We start from the raw sequence: 23141 nt of genomic DNA, 5'->3' as shown, positions 1-23141 counted from the left end.
GAACAGGTTTCTCCCTACATTGTGCCCAAAGTGTTCTCACCTTTCTCATCTTCACCAAGCACTCAGAGGCAAAGCCTGGCTTGTGTACTAAAGTTTCATTATCTTACAACTTCAGGAAAGACAGATGTCAGGTTTTCAAAGAGACAGGATGAGATCAGCATGGTATATTTTATACACTACACAGAGTGAAAGTTGAATGATCAACCCTGGATCAGTGACCTGAGAAGGAATTACTTTTTCATTCCTAATACCACTTAATGAGATCACCATTTCCAGCAAAGAAGTCAGAGCCTACAAAGATTTTATATGGCCAGGGTAAAAATGGTGTGAGAAGGACAGTGAAGGCTGGTTCATTAGAGTTACTGGGGCACAACCCTCCCACTGAGTATGTCAAGGAGTTTTTAAACATTTCCTCCCCCAAATCTCAAATCCAAACACTCTTTCCTGTTCCCCACACATTTTATGACTCCTTGGACTTAGAGGCATTTCTGCCAATCTCCTGTTCTCTGGCCAATCAGCTTTCTGCATCACTCAGCCAATCCTAAACCCGAATACAGCTATGGCAAAGAGGTCCCTCCGATGGATCTCTAAGCAACAAAACTGTATCACTGATTGGACTGCCTGATCAGACAACCCGCTATGAAGGCTTCTATTGTTATGAAAACTATACTGTATGGCACAGCCACTATAGCAGATATGGAAGGAGTCAAAACTGCTTCAGACACAGCCCCATGTGGGTAGCTTTAACCTGTATCACCAGGGCCATCTTGAGCAGATCGGGACATTGGGAGGACTTGATCCATGATCCAAACATGACAATGGGATTAGAATCTCACCACCACTCCAGCCACCTACTCTGTAGTGAAGACTACATTCTCAAAAAAAAAAAGGGTAATGTAGCTGCCAAAAAGGTGATGATCTCTCTTTAAATTCCCAATGAAGAGTTAATGGCGCATGATCAGGATTAAACATTGTATCTATTTCTGCTTTTACAATAGACTTTTGAAAAATGATGTTACAAAAGGATAATAAAAAACCTATGAACGCTAGAATAATAAGTGCAGTCCCTTTTGTTAGGGTGATAATATCACCAAATACCCAGCCAACCATTGTTAAAAGATAACTGGGATATTATTAGCATGTCCTGTGTTTGTTGATCTGTCTAATCTTGGGCTCAATACCTCATTAAAGTCGTCTTCCTATATGTATGCTGCCTGCAACAAATGTATCCCAAACCTTAATTAAATCCTGAAAAACTGCTTTTGGCCGTGTGAGGCGCATAAACACATACAAATGTAGCTTCAAATTAAATTACACCTTTAAATAAAATGCATCTATCTTTCTATACTGCGGTTCCCTCTTTACTCATGAAGTTTTTTATTCTCTCTAGGTTTCCAAGATGTCTAGCAATCACAGCAACAAACCCTAGTCTCTTGGCTAAGAATCAGAGAGGTTCATGACATACAAACTAACAATAGCAGCCTGGTCAAAGGATATACAAAGGCTAGCAATGCAGCAATTCTTGCACTGCTGGCAGTCTTGCCTATTAGCTACCATCTAACTTGCATGAAAAACTACTCATTGAAAGCAGTCTAATGACATGACTATTGTAAGATCAGAGGAGGAACCCACAATGATATCATGATTTGTAATGTTTGTGCAGAACAGCAGTTGTTCATGGACTTACCTATCCACCTCATGAGTGATGTCAGGATCTGAAGATACTTTGTTTTCTGCACATTAAAAAAGGTGAATGGGCCCAAGAGGATGGTAAATGCTGCCTGAAATAAGGAACAAAAAAAAGTCAAGAAAATCATGGAGTTAAAGAAAAGCAAACTCACTATGTACAACTCACAGAAATTGTCTCTATTACTGATAATTATTCATTTGTTTAAAAAGAAAAACAAACCTTTTTCACAGTCAAACCATTTGACTGACATCTGAATAGGGCAGAATTAGAACATTTGTGAAATTTTGGTTCAGAAAAATTTGCTACGACTGCTACGTAGCTCTACAAAATGTTTATTTTCCATTCTTTGCCCATACTCTTTTTAGGCTTGTTGTTGCTAACCTATTTAGCAGTATTACTCTCTAGATTTTAATCAAAGATACTGTAATGTCAATATTAAGCACCCCATACAAAGAATACATCATTGGGGGGGATTAGCATATAATTAACAAAAAATGATGAGCAAATCAGTATAAATTTAGGGAAGGTGCTAAAATATCCAAAATTATTCCTGGTTAACCCCTCTATAGGTATCAAAAGTGAACAGAAGATTCCCCCCCCCACACACAGAGTTTTGTTTTCCATCTCTTCACATCCTCATTTTTGCCAACACAACTATGCTTTACATCACTTCAATTTCCTCTTCTTGTAGACTCTCTTCAAATAACCCAGCAGAAGAGCCAGTATATTGGATGCTATCAGATTCTCTATCATTATAGTCGTTGTTATGTTACTGAAAAAAAGTTGTAGTGGCTACCAGGCCCCTGGGTTGGGGGAGAGAGAGGCTGCATCTAATCATGACCACAATGCTGAACGGGAGGATATTTAAACTTGCCCCCTCACCACTGGCCACAAAAAAAATCACCCCAAGCTAGTCTTCACCCTATAATACTAGTATGTGTATTATTTTCCCTGAGGCAAATAATCAACTAGGGAGGGGAGGATAAGGCAATGATGTCTCGTTCAGAAAGATGTCCCAGTAAGATTCTAGTCTTCCCTCACCTGTTACTGAACTTTTATTTTAAAAAACAGCTAGAGATCCCATTTCAGATCCCCCAAACACAGGTCTCTTCACTGATAAGATTTATCCAGACCATTTTAATTATTCAGTGTGACAAACAAAAGGGCATCAAAAAGTCAGCCCTCAAACTGCCAGATTTTCAATATTTCACATTATTAAAAAGATTCTCTTCAATTTTATTGGTGTCAAGGACAATTTTTTACATTAAAGGTTACAAATTGAGACATACTTTGTCTTAATAGATATTGCTATTTATTTTGCATAATTATATCAATGTTCTGTTCCCATTTTTTTTTAAGGAACAGTAAAGCTGATTCTGCAAAGTAGTTTGTTAAAAGCACGTAATAAAACTGCTGGGGAAAGTCCTATAGAGCCATTACACTGATAGTCTAATAACTCAAATAGTTTGAGCCCTATTAAATGTCAATCTTTCTTTAAAATGTCTAATTTGTAAATATTGATAAAATATTGGAAGATTAATTTTAGACCCAATTTCCATTTATTTCCACTGTCTAGACAAGCAATATTCTTTTCTTATCTTGTTCATTCAAAATTTATGAATAAAATACCAAAACCAGTAAAGTTTGTATTCTTGTAATCACCTATAATGGTGAGATAGAGACTAAGAAAGAGGCAGAACTTATCCAACAGTTAAAGGGCAAGTTAACATTAGCTGCAATCCTGATTCTACTTGTCAGTTCTTTAATTCCTACATAAAGCTGGTAGTCAGGGAGCCCGTTTAGTCTCATTCCAATGAAAGCCATAAATATTATTCAAAGCTCTCAAAAGTTCCCAACGGTGCAACAATACTGCAGCTTTGTAATACAGTTCAATATTTCAAAAACTTAGCTCTTCATTTATTTTGTGAGAAACTCATTATTTGCCGTATGAGATGCTTGTATTAATCACAGTCCATCAGCTTGGTAGTGCTGACTGCTTAATGAAGACTGGGAGAATATGAAATGAAATGAAATTTGGGGATAACCTTTTTATATATGCAAATTTTCCTGTCCATAAAATACCCCCTATGTTCTTACAACAAACATCCACTTATTATAAAAATTCAAAATATTTTGTAAAAATACAAAGGTAAGTAAGTCTACTATAAGTGAAGTTACTAATTTATCAAGTTCTGGGGGAGAAAGTCATTTGGACCATTGAATTTGCATTGTTCTGCACTTCTGACGGTTATATATACATAAGAGACTTCAATCTACTGGACTAGATTTTGTCAGTTGTGTGATTTGAAACTGCCTATTCAAATACACAGCCATTACCTAACTCAGATGAGTTAGGTTATTACTATTTCTAGTCTTCTTAATTTTTAAGCACTTGCAAAAACAAACAAAAAACAAAAAAAGCAACACCAGGGTATGGTACAGTACTCTATGCCACAGAATGACGGCATCCAACTTTCACGTTTTAAATTTCAGTATCTTTATATTACGGTAATATACGATTGCTGCGGGTTGCGCGTTTTCGGAAGTACCGGAACGGGTTATTTCCGGGTTTCGGCAATCACACTTTGCACTTTGCAGAAGCGCCAAATTACATCACACGCTTGCGCAGACACAGCGCTGCAGGTTGCGAACGTGTCTCCCGCACGGATCACGTTTGCAACCCAAGGTTCCACTGTATAACACACGAACATCATATAATCAAGTCACCTTCTTTAAAAGAATCTATTTCTGTAATATGCTTTCCAAAGAAAGGTTTATAAGAGCCATTTCATAGACATTCATATATATATATATATATATATATATATATATATATATATATATATATATATATGGGATAACATCTGAGGAAAATTATATCTTCCCTATGGATTCAAACTATAAAAAATATTTTTTCTAATCTCTCATGCATCCTTTTCTCTCTCTGAGACTGCTTCCATATGTTCCTGATTTATCTAATTTTCTTGATTTAGTTAAGATATTTTCGCCTTTCAAAATAAAACATCAAGTCCATCAACAGTAAAACAATTATTATTCAGTTTCCTAATTATTTTAATCTACTAATTCATTAAAGGGATTCCTCATTATAATAAATCAGCTAATTCGTTTAAAATTGAGCCTCATATTACAAATGAAATAACAATCATTTGCATGAAATCAATAATTAACCAGTTCATTAAGCCCAATTACTTAATTCAGTTCCTTCTGCACATTTAAGTTTTATCAAATTTTAATCTCATTTTTCTTCAGAGTCATAGTTGATCATAATAGCAAATGTTTCACTATTTCACTGATTTATCCAATTATACGTTCTTCTATATGCTCATTTTTGCATATTCTGATTGCAGAATAGTTCACAAAGTTAAAAAGAACAATGAGATCATAACATCTAATTTAATACTCCTGCCTTGATTGAGAATCCTTAAAAATAAAATAAAGAATTAGCAGTATGTCTCTATAATGGCACCCCAGCTTCCCTGGGTCCTGTGCTGGGCCGGGTGAAGGAGTTCCAGCCAAGTCATCATGTATAACCCTCTGCTTATCCATCCTTCCTGTTAAACTCTCAGTGCCACCAGGCAAAAGTATTTTTCTATAAGGCTTCCTTTTACCAAATCAACCTAAAAATTCCCTTGTGTCTCCTTGAGAACACCTGCAAGTAGCATGGAACTTAGCTTAGAAATGGGGTGGTTTTCAAATAACAGAGACTACAAGTGTTTTATGAATTAAGACTTAAGGTTTGCTAAAATAGTTCTTAAGGAAAAGGTTTGACACAGGAATAGTTACAAGCTTACAAGCACCAGTTTTGACGCACCAGTTATATAATTTCTTACGTGGCAGCACTAGAACGTTTCCTCTGACTAGTTTATGTATTTAAATACAGTGGTACCTCGACTTACGAAGTACTCGACTTCCGTATTTTTTTGAGTTACGGGCGGCAAAAATGGCTGTGCGCTTACTTTTTTTTTTACCTCCGAAGGGAAACCGCGGCGCTTTTAGATGCGGTTTCCTTGACTTACGAAGTTTTAGATGCGGTTTACTCTACTTGCGAATGTTTCCGTTTCTTTCCTTTTTTAAAAAAGGGGAAGGCGCTTTTTCAACTTCCGAAATTTTCGACCTACGAAGGCGCCTTCGGAACGGATCATCTTCGTAAGTCGAGGTACCACTGTAGTATCAACTGATACTATTGATACAAAATGACTGATCATTTTCTATCAACTTTAAAAATGTTTTAAAAGTGACATTGAAAAGAGCGGGTTGTTTAGAATGCAATATTTACTATTATTTTACATTATTTATATCGTAATGCTACCCAGTCTGGTGAGAGGACCCTTCCCCTCTGTACTGTATTTAAGCCATGCCACTGGGGGATTTTGAAGGACAATAAGACCTGCACCAGCAGCTGACACTTGCAAGATGCTGAGGAAGAGACCTACCATCCTCACCCTTTCTGACATTTGCCTTTCGATGCTGTCAGTCTCCCCTGGAGGAGAGATGTGGGAACCAGCTGTATGTCATCTACCCCTCTCCTCAGAACTGAACTCCTTGAAGTGCAGCAAGACCAGTACCAAAAGTTTATTGTTTGTTAACTCTTGTTTTTCTTTGAATTTAAATATTTAAGCCTAGATAATTACTGTTGAACTTGTTCAGTGTTTGCCAAATAGTTGATTTTTATCATTTTTAAATTTACTGGCATGTTTTGTATTTTGTATAGTTGTATTTCCAAGGCTCTGTATTTCAATGTTTTGAACGTTTGCTGTAAGCCGCTTTGGGCACAGCTCATTGTGGAAAAGCGATATTTAAGTAAACTCAATCAATGATGTTTTGAGATGTATTACTCTTCTTGTGTTGTGAGCCACTAAGGGCACATTTATGCAAGAAAGTAGCCTGCTACAGTAATTAAACAAGCAACCAGACAGCTATGACCTCCTGCTGACAGTAAAGTTCTCTATTTGCTGCTTCAGAAAATAGCTCCTCCTCTACGCCAGCCCTCTTTCTGCAGATCCCAGTGGGAGACAATGGGACCAAAGGCTGAAAACTACTAAAAGCAATGTGAGGATGTGAACAGGATCAGATAAGCACCCTGAAGCTGTCTTTTGAAAACATGCCCATTCAGAGACCCTTGACAAAATGCAGCATTAGCAGCCGAGAATAACATTTCATCTACCGTATGCAACTTTCCTTCACCGTCCAGGCAACACAACCGTATCAGAGAAAATGCACAGCATGCAAAGGAGCTGTGACCTCTTTATGCTGATTTCCTATCACTGGGGAATGAAGTACTACTCCACCAAAAGTCTCTAATTAACTAAGCTATATAATAATGAGAAGAGGGCTTTAGAGATCACTCAAAGAATGTCAAGAGGTTTGAAATGCGGGTGAGCATGGACCAAGTTAAGTGAAATAGAATCCTATCCCAGGGGGATTATTTTTATTGGGAAGGGATGAGGGCGGGGGAAAGATCACTAATAAAGAGATACATTGATCCATTTAGTTTATGTTTTCTTTTCTGTTTCCTGTATCAAAGTTCTAAATATAAAAGAATAAGTGAAAACTTCCGTAACTATGGTTGCACAATTAGAATTAAAGTGGAAAGTGTTATGGGACGAAAGCATACATTTAATGGGCTGTATTTCAGTTTTAATTTGTTTTACCTAGCTGCAGTAGCTGATGGCACAGTATGTATGTGTTATTTACCTGACTTCCCTCTGGCCAAGTCACTGCTTATCAGGATGGAGAGATTTATTTTGGGGGGGAGGATGAGGATGAGGGGGTGATAAGGTTGGCACCAGCTGGTTCACAGGATTGGCTCTACTTGCATGCTAGTACTGCACTGACCTCACCACTGCCTCCTCCTACCCCCATGAAGCAGTGACTCAGCAGGAAGGAGGTCAGGTAAGTGGTACAGCCCTACAATGCCGTTCACTACTGCCCAGCAGCAATTCAATGTCAAAGCATCCCATGGTAACTTGGGGAATCAGTGACAAACAGAAATGGAGACTGAAGTTAACACTTAGGTTGTCGCAGCAGAAGCACTTTGGTTTGTTCCCTCCCATTCATGCCTGGTTTAGAGACACTCTAGAAGCAATGCTAGCACAATATGCTCAACTGCAGTTAAGATTCTCAAGATGCTTCCCTTTCTCACTGTTTTATTAACAAAGATTATTTGGTGCACTCCAAAACACATGACCCCAGCAAGTAAATCGAAAAGTTGCATCAGTACCAAAGGAAGAGCAGTCATCTTTTAAGTCTGGAAGTTATTATTCAGTTCCCAGCCCTTCTTCCTTAGGAACACACAGTCAAAATTAACACAACCCCCTTCAAAAAGAGACAATTAGCTCATACATCAAAAAGAGCTGAAACAAAGAGACAGACAAGGGATGTGGATAATTAAGGAACAGGTGTTCTCTGCAAATTAGAACACACCACAACCAACTGGCAAAAACAGCACCTTGGCCCAGCAGAAGGAAGGACGGAGAATCCCCAATGGACAAGGTGACAGGATTTGAATCCTGTAATTGCCTCAGATCAATTGTTGCTTTAGGGTACAAAGGTCTGTCTGGAAAGCCTAGTCTACAGACATATTTGTGGCAGCAAACTCAAGAAAGAATACTGCTGCCTGATCAGTTGCTATGGGGGTAGATGTCAGAAGGGTTTTAAAGTAAACCCTTCTGTGACAGTTTTCTAATCTTACTTGTGTTATAAGAATTTTAAGGTTATATATATATATAACAATTGTTCATAAAACATGTACATGAATGTACAGAAACATGTCTGAAGCAGCACAGGAAGACAGGCCTGACTGACACCATTTTGACTCTCTCTCTCTGACCAGGTGTTCCTCTGCAAGGAAGAAGGGGGGTGGGGGGAACCTTCTCATTGTCTCAGGAATTAAAGTGATAATCCCTGGCATCCTGATACCTGGGTGCCAGACAAAATGGTGTGATTAACTTGGCTGGGAAACAGGGAAATGTAAATATCTCTCTCTTTTGTTGATTAGGTTTTGGGGGCAGGGGGCAGGGTCCAGGATGCTCAGATTACTGCCACCAGACCTCCCCTTTCATGATGTACCTATGATGAATCTAGGGAGAGGGGTCTTGGGCTACACCCCTTCTGTGACGTATGGGTGATGCTTCTGGGGGGTGGGCTGAAACCAATTTCAAATTTCTTTTAAGGGCAGGACACCTTTGTTTGGGGTTCCTTCCTTGTTCTCCTGCGTGAGAGGAAGGACCCTGTTGCAACAGCGAAAATAAAGGCTTTGCTTCTCAAACTTCTCTGGTTGGCCTCTGTTATATTCTCCAACCGATGGAGAACCCAATAAGGGAATAAGGGCAGATTTTTGCCTATATCACTTGCACATGGTTATAAATTCTCAAACAATCACCACCATATCCTGTCCCACTGATCAGCTTCAGAGTACATCTTCAAATACACCCTCTCCTTTACTCAGTTGATTATCACAGAGAAATAACACACAAATCATTGTACCTGAACTATGGATCTTTTTTCCAATCCCTTTGATTAAGAAAATATATATTTTGCTCCTAATGAGTCTCAAATTGAGCCAAAATGCATGAAGTGCCTGATGAATTTGCTTCTCTAACTGCCCAGTTCCCATTATATGGATAATCAGAGAGGAGGCAGAATGCACTTTCATAGAAATGTTTAAACATTTCATTCAAAAGGGATTCATGTCACTTACTGCCACTAGCAGGCACAGTGGAGCTATGTCTGTCATTAACCAGCAAAAATTACAGTCCCAAAATAAAGTTCTCACATGCAGGGAGATCGACAAATGAACCACAGGTAACAATTAAAACCATTTCCTAAGGAATGATTGTTAGTACTGCAATAATATACATTGTGAATAGTTCACAAAGAAGAAGACCAGTGTAATTTTTATTTCAGAAACAGAAATATTCTAAAAGCCCAGTCTTTTGCAGCTTGCTATCAGAGAAATGAAAAACAAATGAACTTTAATTATCTCTTCTGTGAAAAAGCAAATCATAACCATATGAAAACCTAGGGTTCATCCACACTTTCAATTGTCCTGATGCTTTCCACCTGGAAAAACCCACTGTTTACTGTGGAATCAGAGCAGTTTTCAATCAGGTTTTCTCTGGATTGATGTTTGCTCTGATTTAGCACTAAAAAATAGGTTATCCAGGGGAAAGCAGCGGGGAAAAGGCAAAAGTGCTTGGACACATGCCTAGAAAGCACAGGGCAAGCAGAAAACCACTTGGATCTGTGCTTCGTAGGCATAAGACAAACAGAAGTATGGACAATAAAAACTAAATAAAAAAGAACTGTGAACGAGCCCTTATAAAAAGGTAAAGGACCCCTGGACAGTAAAGTCCAGTCAAAGGTGACTATTTGCAGCACTCATACAGCAACTCTGATCATGACAAGAAATAATAATTTACAGGGTGTGAATTAAACCCATGGACAGAAGTAGGCCACACTCCTATTTAAGGTGGGTTGCAGCAATGACATACTAGTATCTTGTGTCTAATGATTTAGGCTGCAATCCTAAACCTACTTACCTAGGAGTAAGCCCCACTGAATTCAATAGGACTCCAGAGTTGACATGGTTAGGACTGGGCTGTAAAAGAGAGAAAACAGAGAAAGGGTGGCCAGATGCAGATAAGGGCAGCTTGCCTGCACTTTAGAATTTACATGGAAGAGGGGATTTCAAAAGAAGTGGGTTTTCTCATCTCCTGTACTCCCTTCTGTACTCTTAAGATGCAACTGAGCATCTTAGAGAGAAAAACAGGAAGACAGCAATATATAATTAAAAATAAAAGTGGGCCTCCATGTGGTAGTCAAAGATGGGTCCAAGGTCTGAAAGGGTTCAAAAATATTGAGGTGGAGTCAAAAGTCAAGGATCCTATTCATGGTAGGGTTCCTGACATGACTTAAGGTTTTAACTTCACTTTTTCTTCAGAAAAAGAATATATTTTGTCTGGACTAGCTCAATAAATATTAAGCATCAAACCTTTCAAGTTATAAAGCTGTAGCTAAACTCACAGAATCCTAGTTGGCACTTCAAGAGTTCTGGAATTGGCAGCTCACATCCCAAGCTACCCATTTTAGAAATATCTAAGGCATTTATCACCCTGCCTGCTAAGCTTTAGCAAATTAACCTGAGGCAGAACAAACAGGCAAATCTTCAAATTGGAGCACATTATTTAACCTGGTGGTTTACAACTGACAACAATTGATTCAGAAGAAAGGTTCATATCAAACTGAACAAGATAAGAAATTATGCTTGCTTTTCAATCATGAGCGGTATATCCATTTATTACATCCTTTGCTGTTAGCAAGGAGAATATTTTTAAACCAAGATCAAGCAAGGCAGTTATTCTTATCTACAGGAAAACTCCTATAAGCTCTATTCGTTGCACTCTTTTTCTTGAGCAGAAGTGGGGAACTTCTAACTCATAGACCTACCAGGGCCTCCTATTTGGCCCATGACATTGGGTTGGCCCAAAGCACACCCTTCACATGACATCATATGTCAAGGCACAGATAAACCAGCAGGCCAATTTAAAAGAAAGACTCAGGAATGACTACAGAAACTCCTGCATCATGCTTCAGCTGCTTTGTGGCTCCATCTTCAGCTTCAAGGCTACATCTGTCTAGTGAGAAAAGTTATCCCAGGCACCTCCAACCTTTGGCCCTCCAGATGTTTTGGACTACAATTCCCATCATCCCTGACCACTGGTTCTGTTAGCTAGGGATCATGGGAGTTGTAGGCCGAAACATCTGGAGGGCCACAGGTTGGGGTTCTCTGTCCTAAAATCTTTCTTTCCAGCTGTAGCTTGAATGTAAGCTAAGGCTGCAAAAGAAGAAACTCATAATCTCATAGTACATGCAGAGTCCATTCCTAATTCTTCTTGTGCATACCATGGATTCAGTCACATCACCTGACACCAGGTAATGGAAGCCCCGTCCCAACTTTAAGTGGCCTGCAGAACGTAGGCCGTTTTGAATCCCGCTCACCAAGCAGGATCCAGTTCCTCACCCTTGTTCCGGAATGACAAACACTGATCAAAGGCTACTAAAGTAACCAACTAGAAGCTCTGTACTGTACTAAAATGAAGAAGCCAGTTTCCTTATAAGCAGCTTGCATATAGACCAACCCAGTACACAATAGAATGAGATGGCAACAGTTTTGTATCTTTTACTGAATATTTTGTTTCCAATCAGAGTTAGTAGCTAGGTGATCTGGGAGGCAGAGGAGGAAGAAACACAGTTTATCTCTCTTCTAAATTGCCTCCAGGCTAGTGAGAGAATGAGCAGCAGGCCAGCTTACAGAGCTGGAAAAGTGTTGACATACTAAGGTCTGTTATTACCTCCCAAAGTCAACATTCGTCTACGTGCCTGTACCAGAATTCAGAATCTCACCTTCTGCATCTGTTGCCATCAATATTTTAAATTACATTCTTTTATTAGATAACAATATAATATCTTGGGCTCAGCTGAACCATCTTGCTGCAAACACCAGGACTAGGCAGTTAGTTACTAATAGAATTCCATACATAAAGTGTTTAAAGGGTTACATTACGAGTATGCAGCTTACTCATTCTTCCAATCTAAAATTCAGTTCTCAACACTTCTGCAGCAATTTGTGGTTTGTTTTTAGTTTTAAAAAATCTCATGAAAATCCAACAGTCTTTTAGTGTGAATTTCTATTAACACATTTATGTATGCAATTTTCCCTAATATGCTGTATTTTTGTATGTTATTTTCACTAATACATGCATTTATATGCACACTTACTCTTAGTCAGGGGTCAGCAAACTTTTTCAGCAGGGGGTCGGTCCACTGTTCCTCAGACCTTGTGGGGGGCCAGACTATATTTTGAAAAAAAATATGAACGAATTCCTGTGCCCCACAAATAACCCAGAGATGCATTTTAAATAAAAGGACACATCTACTCATGTAAAAACATGCTGATTCCTGGACCGTCTGTGGGCCGGATTTAGAAGGCGATTGGACCGCATCCGGCCCACGGGCCTTAGCTTGGGGACCCCTGCTCTTAGTATATGCTTTCTGTACACCTTACCGGTATTTGGTGGTAGAATTGCATTGCAAAATTCAGAGAGGTACAAATTTTGAGTGAAGGCTGTGTTTAGTTCACATATGCTCGCAGAGAATGCAAATTTGCTAAGTTTGCCTTTAAATGCAAGCAGAATCAAAATTATCCACCAACCCTACCTACTCTTACCAATGAAATTTGGTTATTTTTAAACAGCCCCTTTTCCATACAAGAGCAGTATAGAGTCTCACATTTTTCCAATGTCATTTAATTGTGTGGGGGTTGGAGAAATACTACTGCCTGCACTGGCAAGGCTATTGCCTGGCCTACAGCTGCGAGGTGTGGGGCAGTAAAAACTGACTGTGTACTTTAAGGAGCAGAAAAACAGAATGTCCTTCAGTAGAGGATAAATAACAGCTCTGCTGAAGATCTCTTCAACAAAGGACATTAAAATGTTGTGATAGCTTTGAAGGTTGAATAAGATCCTTGGTAGATGTGTAAGCAATAATAAAGCCAGTAAGCCAAGTTATGTTGCTGACAGAGGCAAGTACCCTAGTTTTTTTTTTAAACTGCCCATTCTGCAGACTGCTCCAGAGTTCACAAGGTAGCTAACGGCCTAAGTAACAAGCTCTGGAGTTAGTTGCTGGTAAGCACTAGGCCATTTAAGGAGCTGCTGACGTGCTTCAAATCACAATAAAAGTGTTTCAATCGCCTAAAAAACAATTTCAAGTATAGCGCTTCTATTTACTGCTCCAAAAACTAGTCATCACTGCTGGTTTAGTCTATCTGTTTTCAGCCTGTAAGGCCATTAGCAATAGCTGGTGGAGTAATTTTATGACAAAAACCTCGGCAACTACTGTCCTTATGCCCCCATTACAGAAGCTGTGAACACTGCAACAGCATCACACACATTGATATTACAACCAATCAATTACAAATGTCAAGAGCAGGAAAGGGGCCTGAGTCCCCTCTTGATCTGATGGTCAACGCTCCCTTGAACACTCCTTCCTGAACCTTGCATGCCATCTGTCTTGTCTTTGCAGTTTGACAGTTGACATGCTTCTCCCTCTCATATGAATTCTGATCTTCAGCAAAAGCACCAGATGGCTCTTGAGCTAAAATCTAAGCTTTATCCTTCACAGTTTTATGATATAAATCACAGGAAACAGAAGATTCCATCCGCTTGGGCAGCACTCTCCAAAAACCTTTGGAAGGCTTAAATTATAAAAATTAAGAGCTATGATAATTGTTATGATGCTGATATCTAAGAAAATGTCAAGTTTTTTAATTTGCAAGTTATTGAAGATGCTTTAAAAATGAAAAAAAAGACAGAGAAAGGAAATGTGCTTCACCAAGAAGGCTCAGGTGCAAGTTGGATTTTAAATGACATTTTTGCTGAATGGCGAAATAAATAATCAGAAATCAATTTTCTTGGTTCCATTCTACAAACTGCATGATACAATTGTCTTATCCCATGCTTAGCCACACTTAAAAACACCTATTCAGCATTATGATGATTATAATTATTAGGCTCAAAAGTAACAAATGCTTTTGTTAACTTTTGAAATAGGTATAAATAGGGCTACCAATTAATTTCTGAACCTTTAGAATATATATCCTATGCATATAAAGGATTTAAAAGTAATTAAAATTTTGGAATTGAATCCGGTACCAAGAGCTAGGGAAACATACACCTGCCTTGATTTAAAAAGCTTGTTGTAAGTATTAGATTGCTAATCTAATAAACCTTCCCTCAACTTCTTTCTTTCCAATGAAAGAAGGGAACAAAAACTGAATTGTTTTCAGACAATGAACTGCTGTGCTCATTCACAGTTAAGGAATGCCCACATTAGTGCAATATTATGATGAAAGCATGAATTGTCATGGTCAACTATGTCATCTTTGCTATAAACTAAAAGACCAGCTTTTCTCAAGGCCTGGTATAGTTTAACAAAAATTATTAAACTCAGTGAGTTGCATCCTGTTTCTCCCTTGCAATGCTTAAAAGACCCAGAATGTTTTTCAGAAAGCAATTTGACAAAAGGAGTGTGGTTCCTAGCAGTAATACTGTAGAATGAAATCATAGCAAACAACAAGCTTGCATCTAAAGTGCAAATATGCTTCCATTGTCATTTTTTACGAGTGTGTGTGTGTATGTAGAAACACAGACACTGCCAATTTTCTAAGGTGACTGTTTAATTCTTCATTGCCTGAGTATTTATGGTGCAGTATCTTGTAATCACTTTAGCGCCTCCTTGGCTTCCAACCTTCTCCATTCTGTATCTTCTAATTACATCAACACAGAGGGGGAAGGGAAGAAAACAGCTGAAATGTGCCAAACTGCTTCTACTGTACAGAGCAACACATGAGGGTGTTTTTGTTTCTTTCTATGTTGTGTATTTTTGCGTTTTTATATTGTAAGCTGCTCTGAGATCCTCAGATGAAGGGCGGTATGGAAATTTAATGAATAATAACAATACTGTAAGTTTGCTCTGCAAGAGTTGTATTTGCTCTCAAAAGCTGACAAAATGTTTCTCGAAACTCTAAAGTGTGCATCAGCAGTGGACTAAAGGTAAAAATGAATTCAACGAATATATGAGTTTTCCCCATAGGTAGTGAAACCACAGGGAAGGATATTGGTTTTGCTATTTAACTGCTATTTCTAGGTTTTTAGGACTGTGTGTCTATCTTCCAACTTTGTACCTCAGCTTCACACATCCCCATCTCAAATATTATTATATGACCAATGCTTTATCCGCATTGTTTCTTTGGATTGAGATAATTTCCTGGATCCTTTGTCTGAACGAGCAGTGGTGCATGTGCTAAGGTGGAACTAGCCAGCAAGGCAGGGAAGTAGTGGTGTTGGGGCCACACACTTGTAGTGGCAAGAGCACTGGACTGACATTGATATTCCCACTGGTGCCCTTATGTGGCCCCAACAGGGCCACTGCCTGCCCAAACAAACACCAGCAATGTCAGTGCCGCTGGTCAGAACCCAAACTAGGCTATGCTACTAGCAGGGATGGAATCCAAATCTGCCACTGCCATTAGAATTGCAAAATTAATTGAATTTGACTTATTGATGCTCATGCACACTTGTAGAATAAGCATTCGGGAGGAAAAACTAAGTTTGTGTGCCCCCCCCCAAAAAATATTTTATGATTACTAACATACATTGTCAAGTACAGATCTCCCAAAGTTCTTGATCTATTTTCTTCATCACTGAGGGTGCAGTGTATTTACCACACACACTAAGTTTAGACAACTCAATAAACTGTTCCCCAAAAGGAAGCCTCTCAGGCTTATCCCATTATTTGGCTGGTGAACAGCTGCTCCCTTGGGACAGCAATTATTTTGTTTGGTAGTTTAGCACTCTCACAGTCCTCAGGGGCTGCCTGTATCAGGACCGTTTAAGTATTCATCTATTTTTCATCCTACTCTCCTCTCCAACCTCACTTTGCGGGCACAATACCTGTGAACGTGGCTCCATATCTTTTAGCATTCCACAAGCAGGTTAAGACAGCACTACCTCAATGTGTCTTTAACTGTTAGCTCTTTTATTTAGTTTGCTGCTTTTATTCTAATTTACTTTTTGCTTTGAGGTTTTATTTTGTTTGCATGATTGTTTTATTATTCTAATATAATTTAATTGTAGGCTGCTTTGAAATCCTTTTTTTAAACATAGGTGTATGGAAATCCAGTAAAATAAAGAAGCACCTCTGTTGATATAGTTACTGTGCTGCAAAAGTTTAAGACAGTGGTTTTCAACCAGTGTGCTATGGCATCCTGGGGTGCCTTGCATGATGGTCAGGATGCCGTAGGCAACACTGGCCTCTGTCCCTCTTTCTTTCCTTCCCTCCATCCTCTAATGCTCTCTCACCTCCTGAAGGCTTGCACAGCTGATTATTGCAGCAGCCCTGGCTATAAGCTCCACAGATGAATGGTGCCTCTGGGAAGCAGCTCCTCTTTGGGGCAGTGGGGACAGCTCAGAGACCAGGGTGGCAGCTGTGGCTGCACAGAGGACTCCCAAAGAGAGGGGAGAGGAGAGGAGGTTGTGGGAACACTCCATAAGGGAGGGTGTTTGAAAAAGGGTGAGAGGCTGCCAGCTCTGCAGGAAAGGGGTGACATAACTGGGCTCCTGAGCCCCACAGGGGTGCCTCAGAAAGAATGTAGTTGGTCAAGGGAGCCATGGACTGAAAAAGATTGAAAACCTCTGGTTTAAGTGTATAAGCTGTAAGCCTCCAATTCAAATCTCATTTTAGCCATAATACCCAAGTAAGAAAGCAAAAGGGATATAAACAGTTATTCTGATTTCCATGAATTCAAAATCCTTGAAGGTTTAACAGCTGAGTACCCTTTTAATGCCAAAATTATGTCACTTCTTTTCTTTTCAATAAGAAAGGTTTGAAGTAACATAACACAGGTTTTTCAGATTTATTGTTACTATAATGTGAAATAGCAACTTAATTTTGGAATGAAAGAAGGATCAATTCCAAGGAACCATGAGGGACGAATACAATTAGTTGTTAACAGAGAGAACATTAAATTCAAAGACCTGACAAACCAATGTAATATCAGCTAAGAAAAAATTTCAGTGACTGCAGCTTCTTGCCCCGTTTGACATTATTGAATGTACCAAAATTCCCTCATCCACTCAAATATTAAAACCAGAGTAGACCTGTCCTCATTTGCCTCCAGTCACCCAAATGAAGCACTGTAGATATTCTTTAATCTAAAGTGCTGGGAGACAGTACTCACACTTAAAAAAAAAAGTTTTCCCCCAATAAACCTGATCTCAGACATAGAATATGTACAGCCCCATCAAAATAGTTAATTTCATCTAAAGCACTTGCTTCATAAGGTTCATTGCTATAATACACAATTACCCTCTTTTGGCTAATCTAGATATACTCTGACATCACCAAATTCTTTTAAGGACAGCAAATCTTTGTTGAAAGGCTGCCACACTGTGGTATGGCATGGCAAACTTTCAGTTTATGTCACCAACTGCTGCAGCTGAGCTGCAGCTCTTTGGATTGGATTGCCTCTTAAGTAAGTGGTCAAACTATGCCCCTTGGCATAGCAATGCAAGAAAAATATTTGTTCTCTGTGTAGGCCATGGTTATGGTGTTTGGAATGGGACAACTGATTGCAAAAGCCCTTTCTTAAGACCATTCCTTCAGAAAAGCTCAGAGTCAGAATGAGTGACAGCATAACCCAGGCTTCAATTAAAAAGAATAGAAAAATTTCACATCATGAAGTACAGAGACATCTCTGTACAGAACACATTCAGGTCCAGTGTGTTATCGATCTCTCTGTAAAGAGAGACAAGTTAATCCTTTAAAGCCAGAGTTTCTATTTTCCTGAAGTCTCCCTTCAATGTATATCCAAGGATCAGTTCCCACCCTGGAGCACTAAGGTACCTAAGCTTTCTGTTGCCCCAACTCAACACTGTCATCAAGAAGGAAACAAGAAATCAAATTCATCCCCTCAGAACCCGATTCTAAAGGACCCTGAGGTTTTACTTGCAGAACAGGGAGGAGAGGAAATCTGCCACTATCTCAGCTATGTCAAATTAAGCGAAAGCTCAAACAGGTCATTTATCTGTCTGCAACTTTGGGTTTAGGCTGGAAATAATAGGCTGAAAGAAAAAGGCTATAAAATAGTAGGACTGAGTTGTCTTTGAAAAGTAGGCAATTGACAGAATGAATTTACCAAGATGGAAGACTAATGGCCCTGAAAGAATGTCCTATTAAGAGGCCTGCATGCTAAGTTCTACACCAAGAAGTAAGGAACTGCATTCTTCTACTATCAGGGGGTGAGAGAATCATAATTACAGAATCACATAGATGGTGATCCCAGTGTTTGGAGCAACCTAGGCTTGCAAAGTGCAATCAAGCAGATTTCTCAAAGCTAATGTCATTGAAGCAAGTGACAACTCATCAGTTTCTCAAAATCATGGCATGGGCAAAGAAAACCAGTTAGTTGTGGGAATTTAGCTCATTACTTATTCTTTCATGCCTTACGACATTCATACCTCACACACCTGCTCTAGTCAAAATTGTATCAAGATGTGTGCATACACTTCTTCAACTCCACATTACTTGGTGCAGTTATGATAGAACTTTTGTTTCCAACACTTTTGTAAATCTGCAATTATTAAAAGGCAACAAGCAAAGAGCACATTCAAGACCATTTATTTGAAAAGGCTTAGGCATGCCTAAACTAGAGTCAGCAATCAGTCAAGTGAACCATCAAATATTGTAAACTGACCAGTCAAGTGATGCTTATTTTGTTGTTGTTGTTGTTTAGTCGTTTAGTCGTGTCCGACTCTTCGTGACCCCATGGACCATAGCACACCAGGCACTCCTGTCTTGCACTGCCTCCCGCAGTTTGGACAAACTCATGTTCGTAGCTTCGAGAACACTGTCCAACCATCTTTTCCTCTGTCGTCCCCTTCTCCTAGTGCCCTCCATCTTTCCCAACATCAGGGTCTTTTCCAAAGATTCCTCTCTTCTCATGAGGTGGCCAAAGTATTGGAGCCTCAGCTTCACGATCTGTCCTTCCAGGGAGCACTCAGGGCTGATTTCCTTAAGAATGGATAGGTTTGATCTTCTTGCAGTCCATGGGACTCTCAAGAGTCTCCTCCAGCACCATAATTCAAAAGCATCAATTCTTCGGCGATCAGCCTTCTTTATGGTCCAGCTCTCACTTCCATACATCACTACTGGGAAAACCATAGCTTTAACTATGGTTATTTAACTATCACAAAAAATAGTTAAATATTATCTGCAGCCAACACTACCAACATGTAAGTGGTTGCTTCTCTCTGTACAGTGGTACCTCTACTTACAAATGACTCGACTTACGAATGTTTCTACTTACGAATGGAGCTCCGTCCGCCATCTTGGATGCTGTTTAGATAGGATTTTTTCTACTTACGAATTTTTAGATAGGGTTGCTTCGACTTACGAATTTTTTCTCCCAATGCATTCCTATGGGATTTGACTTACAATTTTTTTGACTTACGAATGTGCATTCGGAACGCATTCAATTCGTAAGTAGAGGTACCACTGTACTTCATTATGGTGTCGTTTTTGGGCAAGGGCAGGAATGAGGGCTGCTTGTCACCTAGCCCACAAGCATTTTTTTGGTGGTTTTGTTGAAACTGATCAGGTAAAGCTGAAATTTGGCGCAGATGCTCATCTGGTCCCCTTAACTCAATACATAAATACCAACCACTGGCAGAGTTGCAAGGGCCACAAAATTCAAGCTGGTGGTTGGCAGGTGTGTTTTTTAAATTGTGATTTTGCAGTTATGAACATTAAACAGGATTCCCTACTTTCCAGGCCAAACTCAATGCAAATACAAGAGAACACATACTGATGTGTACATGCAAATATCCATATAAATTAACATGAAGCATAACTACCGGCATTATTTTAACTAATCATAAGGCCCTTGCAATTCTGGTGATCTCTGGCATTTAATGACATCAAAATGAAAATCTGTGCCAACACAACATAATTAATTATACATACAATTCATTGTTTCAAGATGCATGCTGGCCGCCACCTTGCACTGCAAGACCCATGCAACTCTGACAATACACAGAAAATATTTGCTCAGGGACAAGGACAAATGGACAAGGCTCCCAAAAGAGGGTTTCCTGCATGTTTCCTTTACAAAAATGCCCAAAAGATGTTACTGAGCTACAGCATAAATATGCTACATCTTTTGCTCTCACTGATCCCTATGGTCTAAACCTATATTTGATACTAGATGGGTCCCTATCCTGATCATGGTGCTCCAGTGTATGAATCCTTTAATTATGTTTTCATACAATGAAAGTACCTGGCATATTCAGCTTTGGTATCTCAATAGAGAAGACTCCTTTGAATGTATAAGGCAGCCTCTGTTCTCTTCATATCAGAGCCAGATGGGATAGCTGCTATAAAACCCATCCCTCTGGACAAGCTTCATTCAACCAGCCTTGCCCTCTGCACAAAGGCCATTTGGGTTAAATAGTGATAATAACCATACCAATTAGTATTAACATGCAAGGAAGACAGACTGCCTTTAGAGGCTTGTACTTGTATAAAGCAAAGGGGGGGGGGGAAGGAAATTTTACAAGGCTGTAAGCAAACAAAAAGAGACCAGACATACAAAAGTAACTAAACAATGACACCCTGACTAGGGAAGCCTGCTAGTCATCTTTGTCTCTCAAATTGTACCATTTCTAGTAAGTACCAGTATTTTCATGCATTCTTATGGCCTCATTACTTCCCCCGCCCCTGCAGAAAGTTCCACAGAACCCACTGGCTTGGGCGGAGTGAGCATGTTCCTGCAATTCTATCTGTTTTTCTGGCATCTGTGTAAACCTCCACCATCTCACTTTCACCAGGGTTGGTTTGTGAGAAAGGGTTGGTTGTACTGACACCAGGCATGAGAACAGGAGTTGATGAAGGACTGGTTGGTTGGGAGATCTTTCACAGCTTTTCATCGCAACCCAGAGATCTTCACACACTGTCACTGGTTTGCAGGTGTGCACCAGGAGATCTGCACACATCCAGCACACATTGATGTTGCTGGGATGAGGTGACCCAGAAAGAAGAACAAGTTTAGAAGGGGGGCCCAAATATCAGAGACATTTGGGAAACATTTGCCCCCTCAAAAAACCCCCAAAAACCAACAACCAAGCACACCTCTTACTCTCTACCAGCCCAGACATAAAGAATGCCATTTCCATAAGTTCAATCAGAGCTTCAGTATAGAAAGCTAGATACACCAACCATATTGAGAAACTACGTTATCATAACAGAAAAGTTGTGGCAAACTATGGTCGCTCCATGATCAGGGGCAACATCTAAATCCTTGGCAGCCTTACTGCTTGATCTCAAGAAACTATATATTAACAAGCTTGTGATCAAACAGGCGGGTCATAAAATTAATAGGTCTTACCAAAGAGTGGGATGTGAGTATGTTCCAGAAACAGAACTATCTATCGATCTGCAGTAAGAATGGGGCCATAAGCTTGCAAGTGTTTGGTCGCAGATATTGCTGTTCCACAGCACATCCTGAAGCAGAGTGAAGTTTGCGGTGCAGAGCACCTATACCTAGTTGAGAGTTGTACTCCCGATGGATGGATGGATGGATGGATGGAGTGTGTGTGTGTGAGAGGGAGAGAGAGAGAGAGAGAGAGAGAGATCACTCAGTGACGTGCTGGGAGACAGTCCTGGGAACCATGAAAAAGAAACACACGGTGAAGATACTGATGGCAGTCTGCAGGTGTATTTCTGTCCTGGGAGCGTCAGGCAGGAAACACCCTACTGAGATGAAAATAATGACCAAAATGCTTCTCTAATGAATAGTGCATTTCAGCTTTGATGCTTTCTGATTACATTTTGAATCTAAATAGTTCTTATGGGCCGAGGATTGCCTCTTTATCAGACGCGCGGGCTCAGTATTCCAATCAGTTTCAGGTTAGGGTGACATTGTCCCTTTCTGAAGAGAATCAGTAAGTGCTTGCAAGCCCTCATTTTATTCACTGCACTAGCATGTGTCCAACTGGGATAATCTCCATTAAACCATCTGTGCTCCCATCTTCGCTCAGCCTGCACCCGCTGGGCTCCCTGTAACGCTGCAGCATCTGTGAACCTGTATGCACAGAAACCAGTTCCTGTCCTGATTAGCTAAACAGTCTCAGCCCAAACCCTAAAAGAACAGATGTACCAGAACGTCTCAAAACAGAACAAAGCCAGGAGGGAGAGAGTGCCTTCTGCAAAGCCTATTTCCAAACCAGTATTATCTTCCCCTGCCTTGGGAGCTTCAGTCATTTTCAGTCTGTGCCCTGAAGGCAGATGAACAGCAGAGAGGGAAAGCAAAGCTGTTTGGGTGGGGAGCAGAGGTGATGCTTGCAATTATTGTGCTGCATCCTGGCTCCAACCCTCTGGATGGCTCCAGTTAAAACTGTCTCTCTATTCTAGCAATATGAGTGCTATTGCACATCCGTAATCCATAGAATGTATAAAATAAAGTACAGTACATACATAGTTTCATTATTATGGTGAAAGTACAAATCAAACCCAGCTTATGCAGAATACAAGTGACTCACTTTATTCAGAAACATGTAGCAAACATCCGGGTGTGCCATTTCAAAAGATATGATTGAGCTACCAAACTACTAGTCTATATCCTTTTTTGACCCAGAATATGGTTTATGACAATTCGGGGATCTTTAGATAAGATATCAAAGCATGGCTGTGGCAATACATAAGAAAGCCATGCTCTAGCTTTCATCTGATCAGAACCAATCAATTACTTCCTCAATGGGGCAAACTGTTGTCAGCATTATATTCAAACTGACAAACTATGAATTGTACCTACAAACCA

At 39.7% G+C, this 23141-nt stretch overlaps 1 protein-coding gene across 3 annotated transcripts in view; it reads right to left on the bottom strand.

The window, feature by feature from the left end:
- SLC38A12 (solute carrier family 38 member 12) overlaps positions 1-23141 on the bottom strand; it is a 117154-nt gene that overhangs the window by 63655 nt on the left and 30358 nt on the right. For all 3 annotated transcript variants that reach the window (XM_088661525.1, XM_035104402.3, XM_088661524.1), the window contains exon 9: positions 1688-1781. In XM_088661525.1, coding sequence (XP_088517651.1) covers positions 1688-1781 — 94 coding nt within the window. The remainder of the gene's footprint in view (positions 1-1687; positions 1782-23141) is intronic.

This window comes from Zootoca vivipara, chromosome 2 (genome assembly GCF_965207765.1).
Source record: "Zootoca vivipara chromosome 2, rZooViv2.hap1.1, whole genome shotgun sequence".
Taxonomy (NCBI): domain Eukaryota; kingdom Metazoa; phylum Chordata; class Lepidosauria; order Squamata; family Lacertidae; genus Zootoca; species Zootoca vivipara.
Note: the sequence above shows the minus strand (reverse complement) of the source record. Positions and strands in the feature narration are given on the sequence as shown.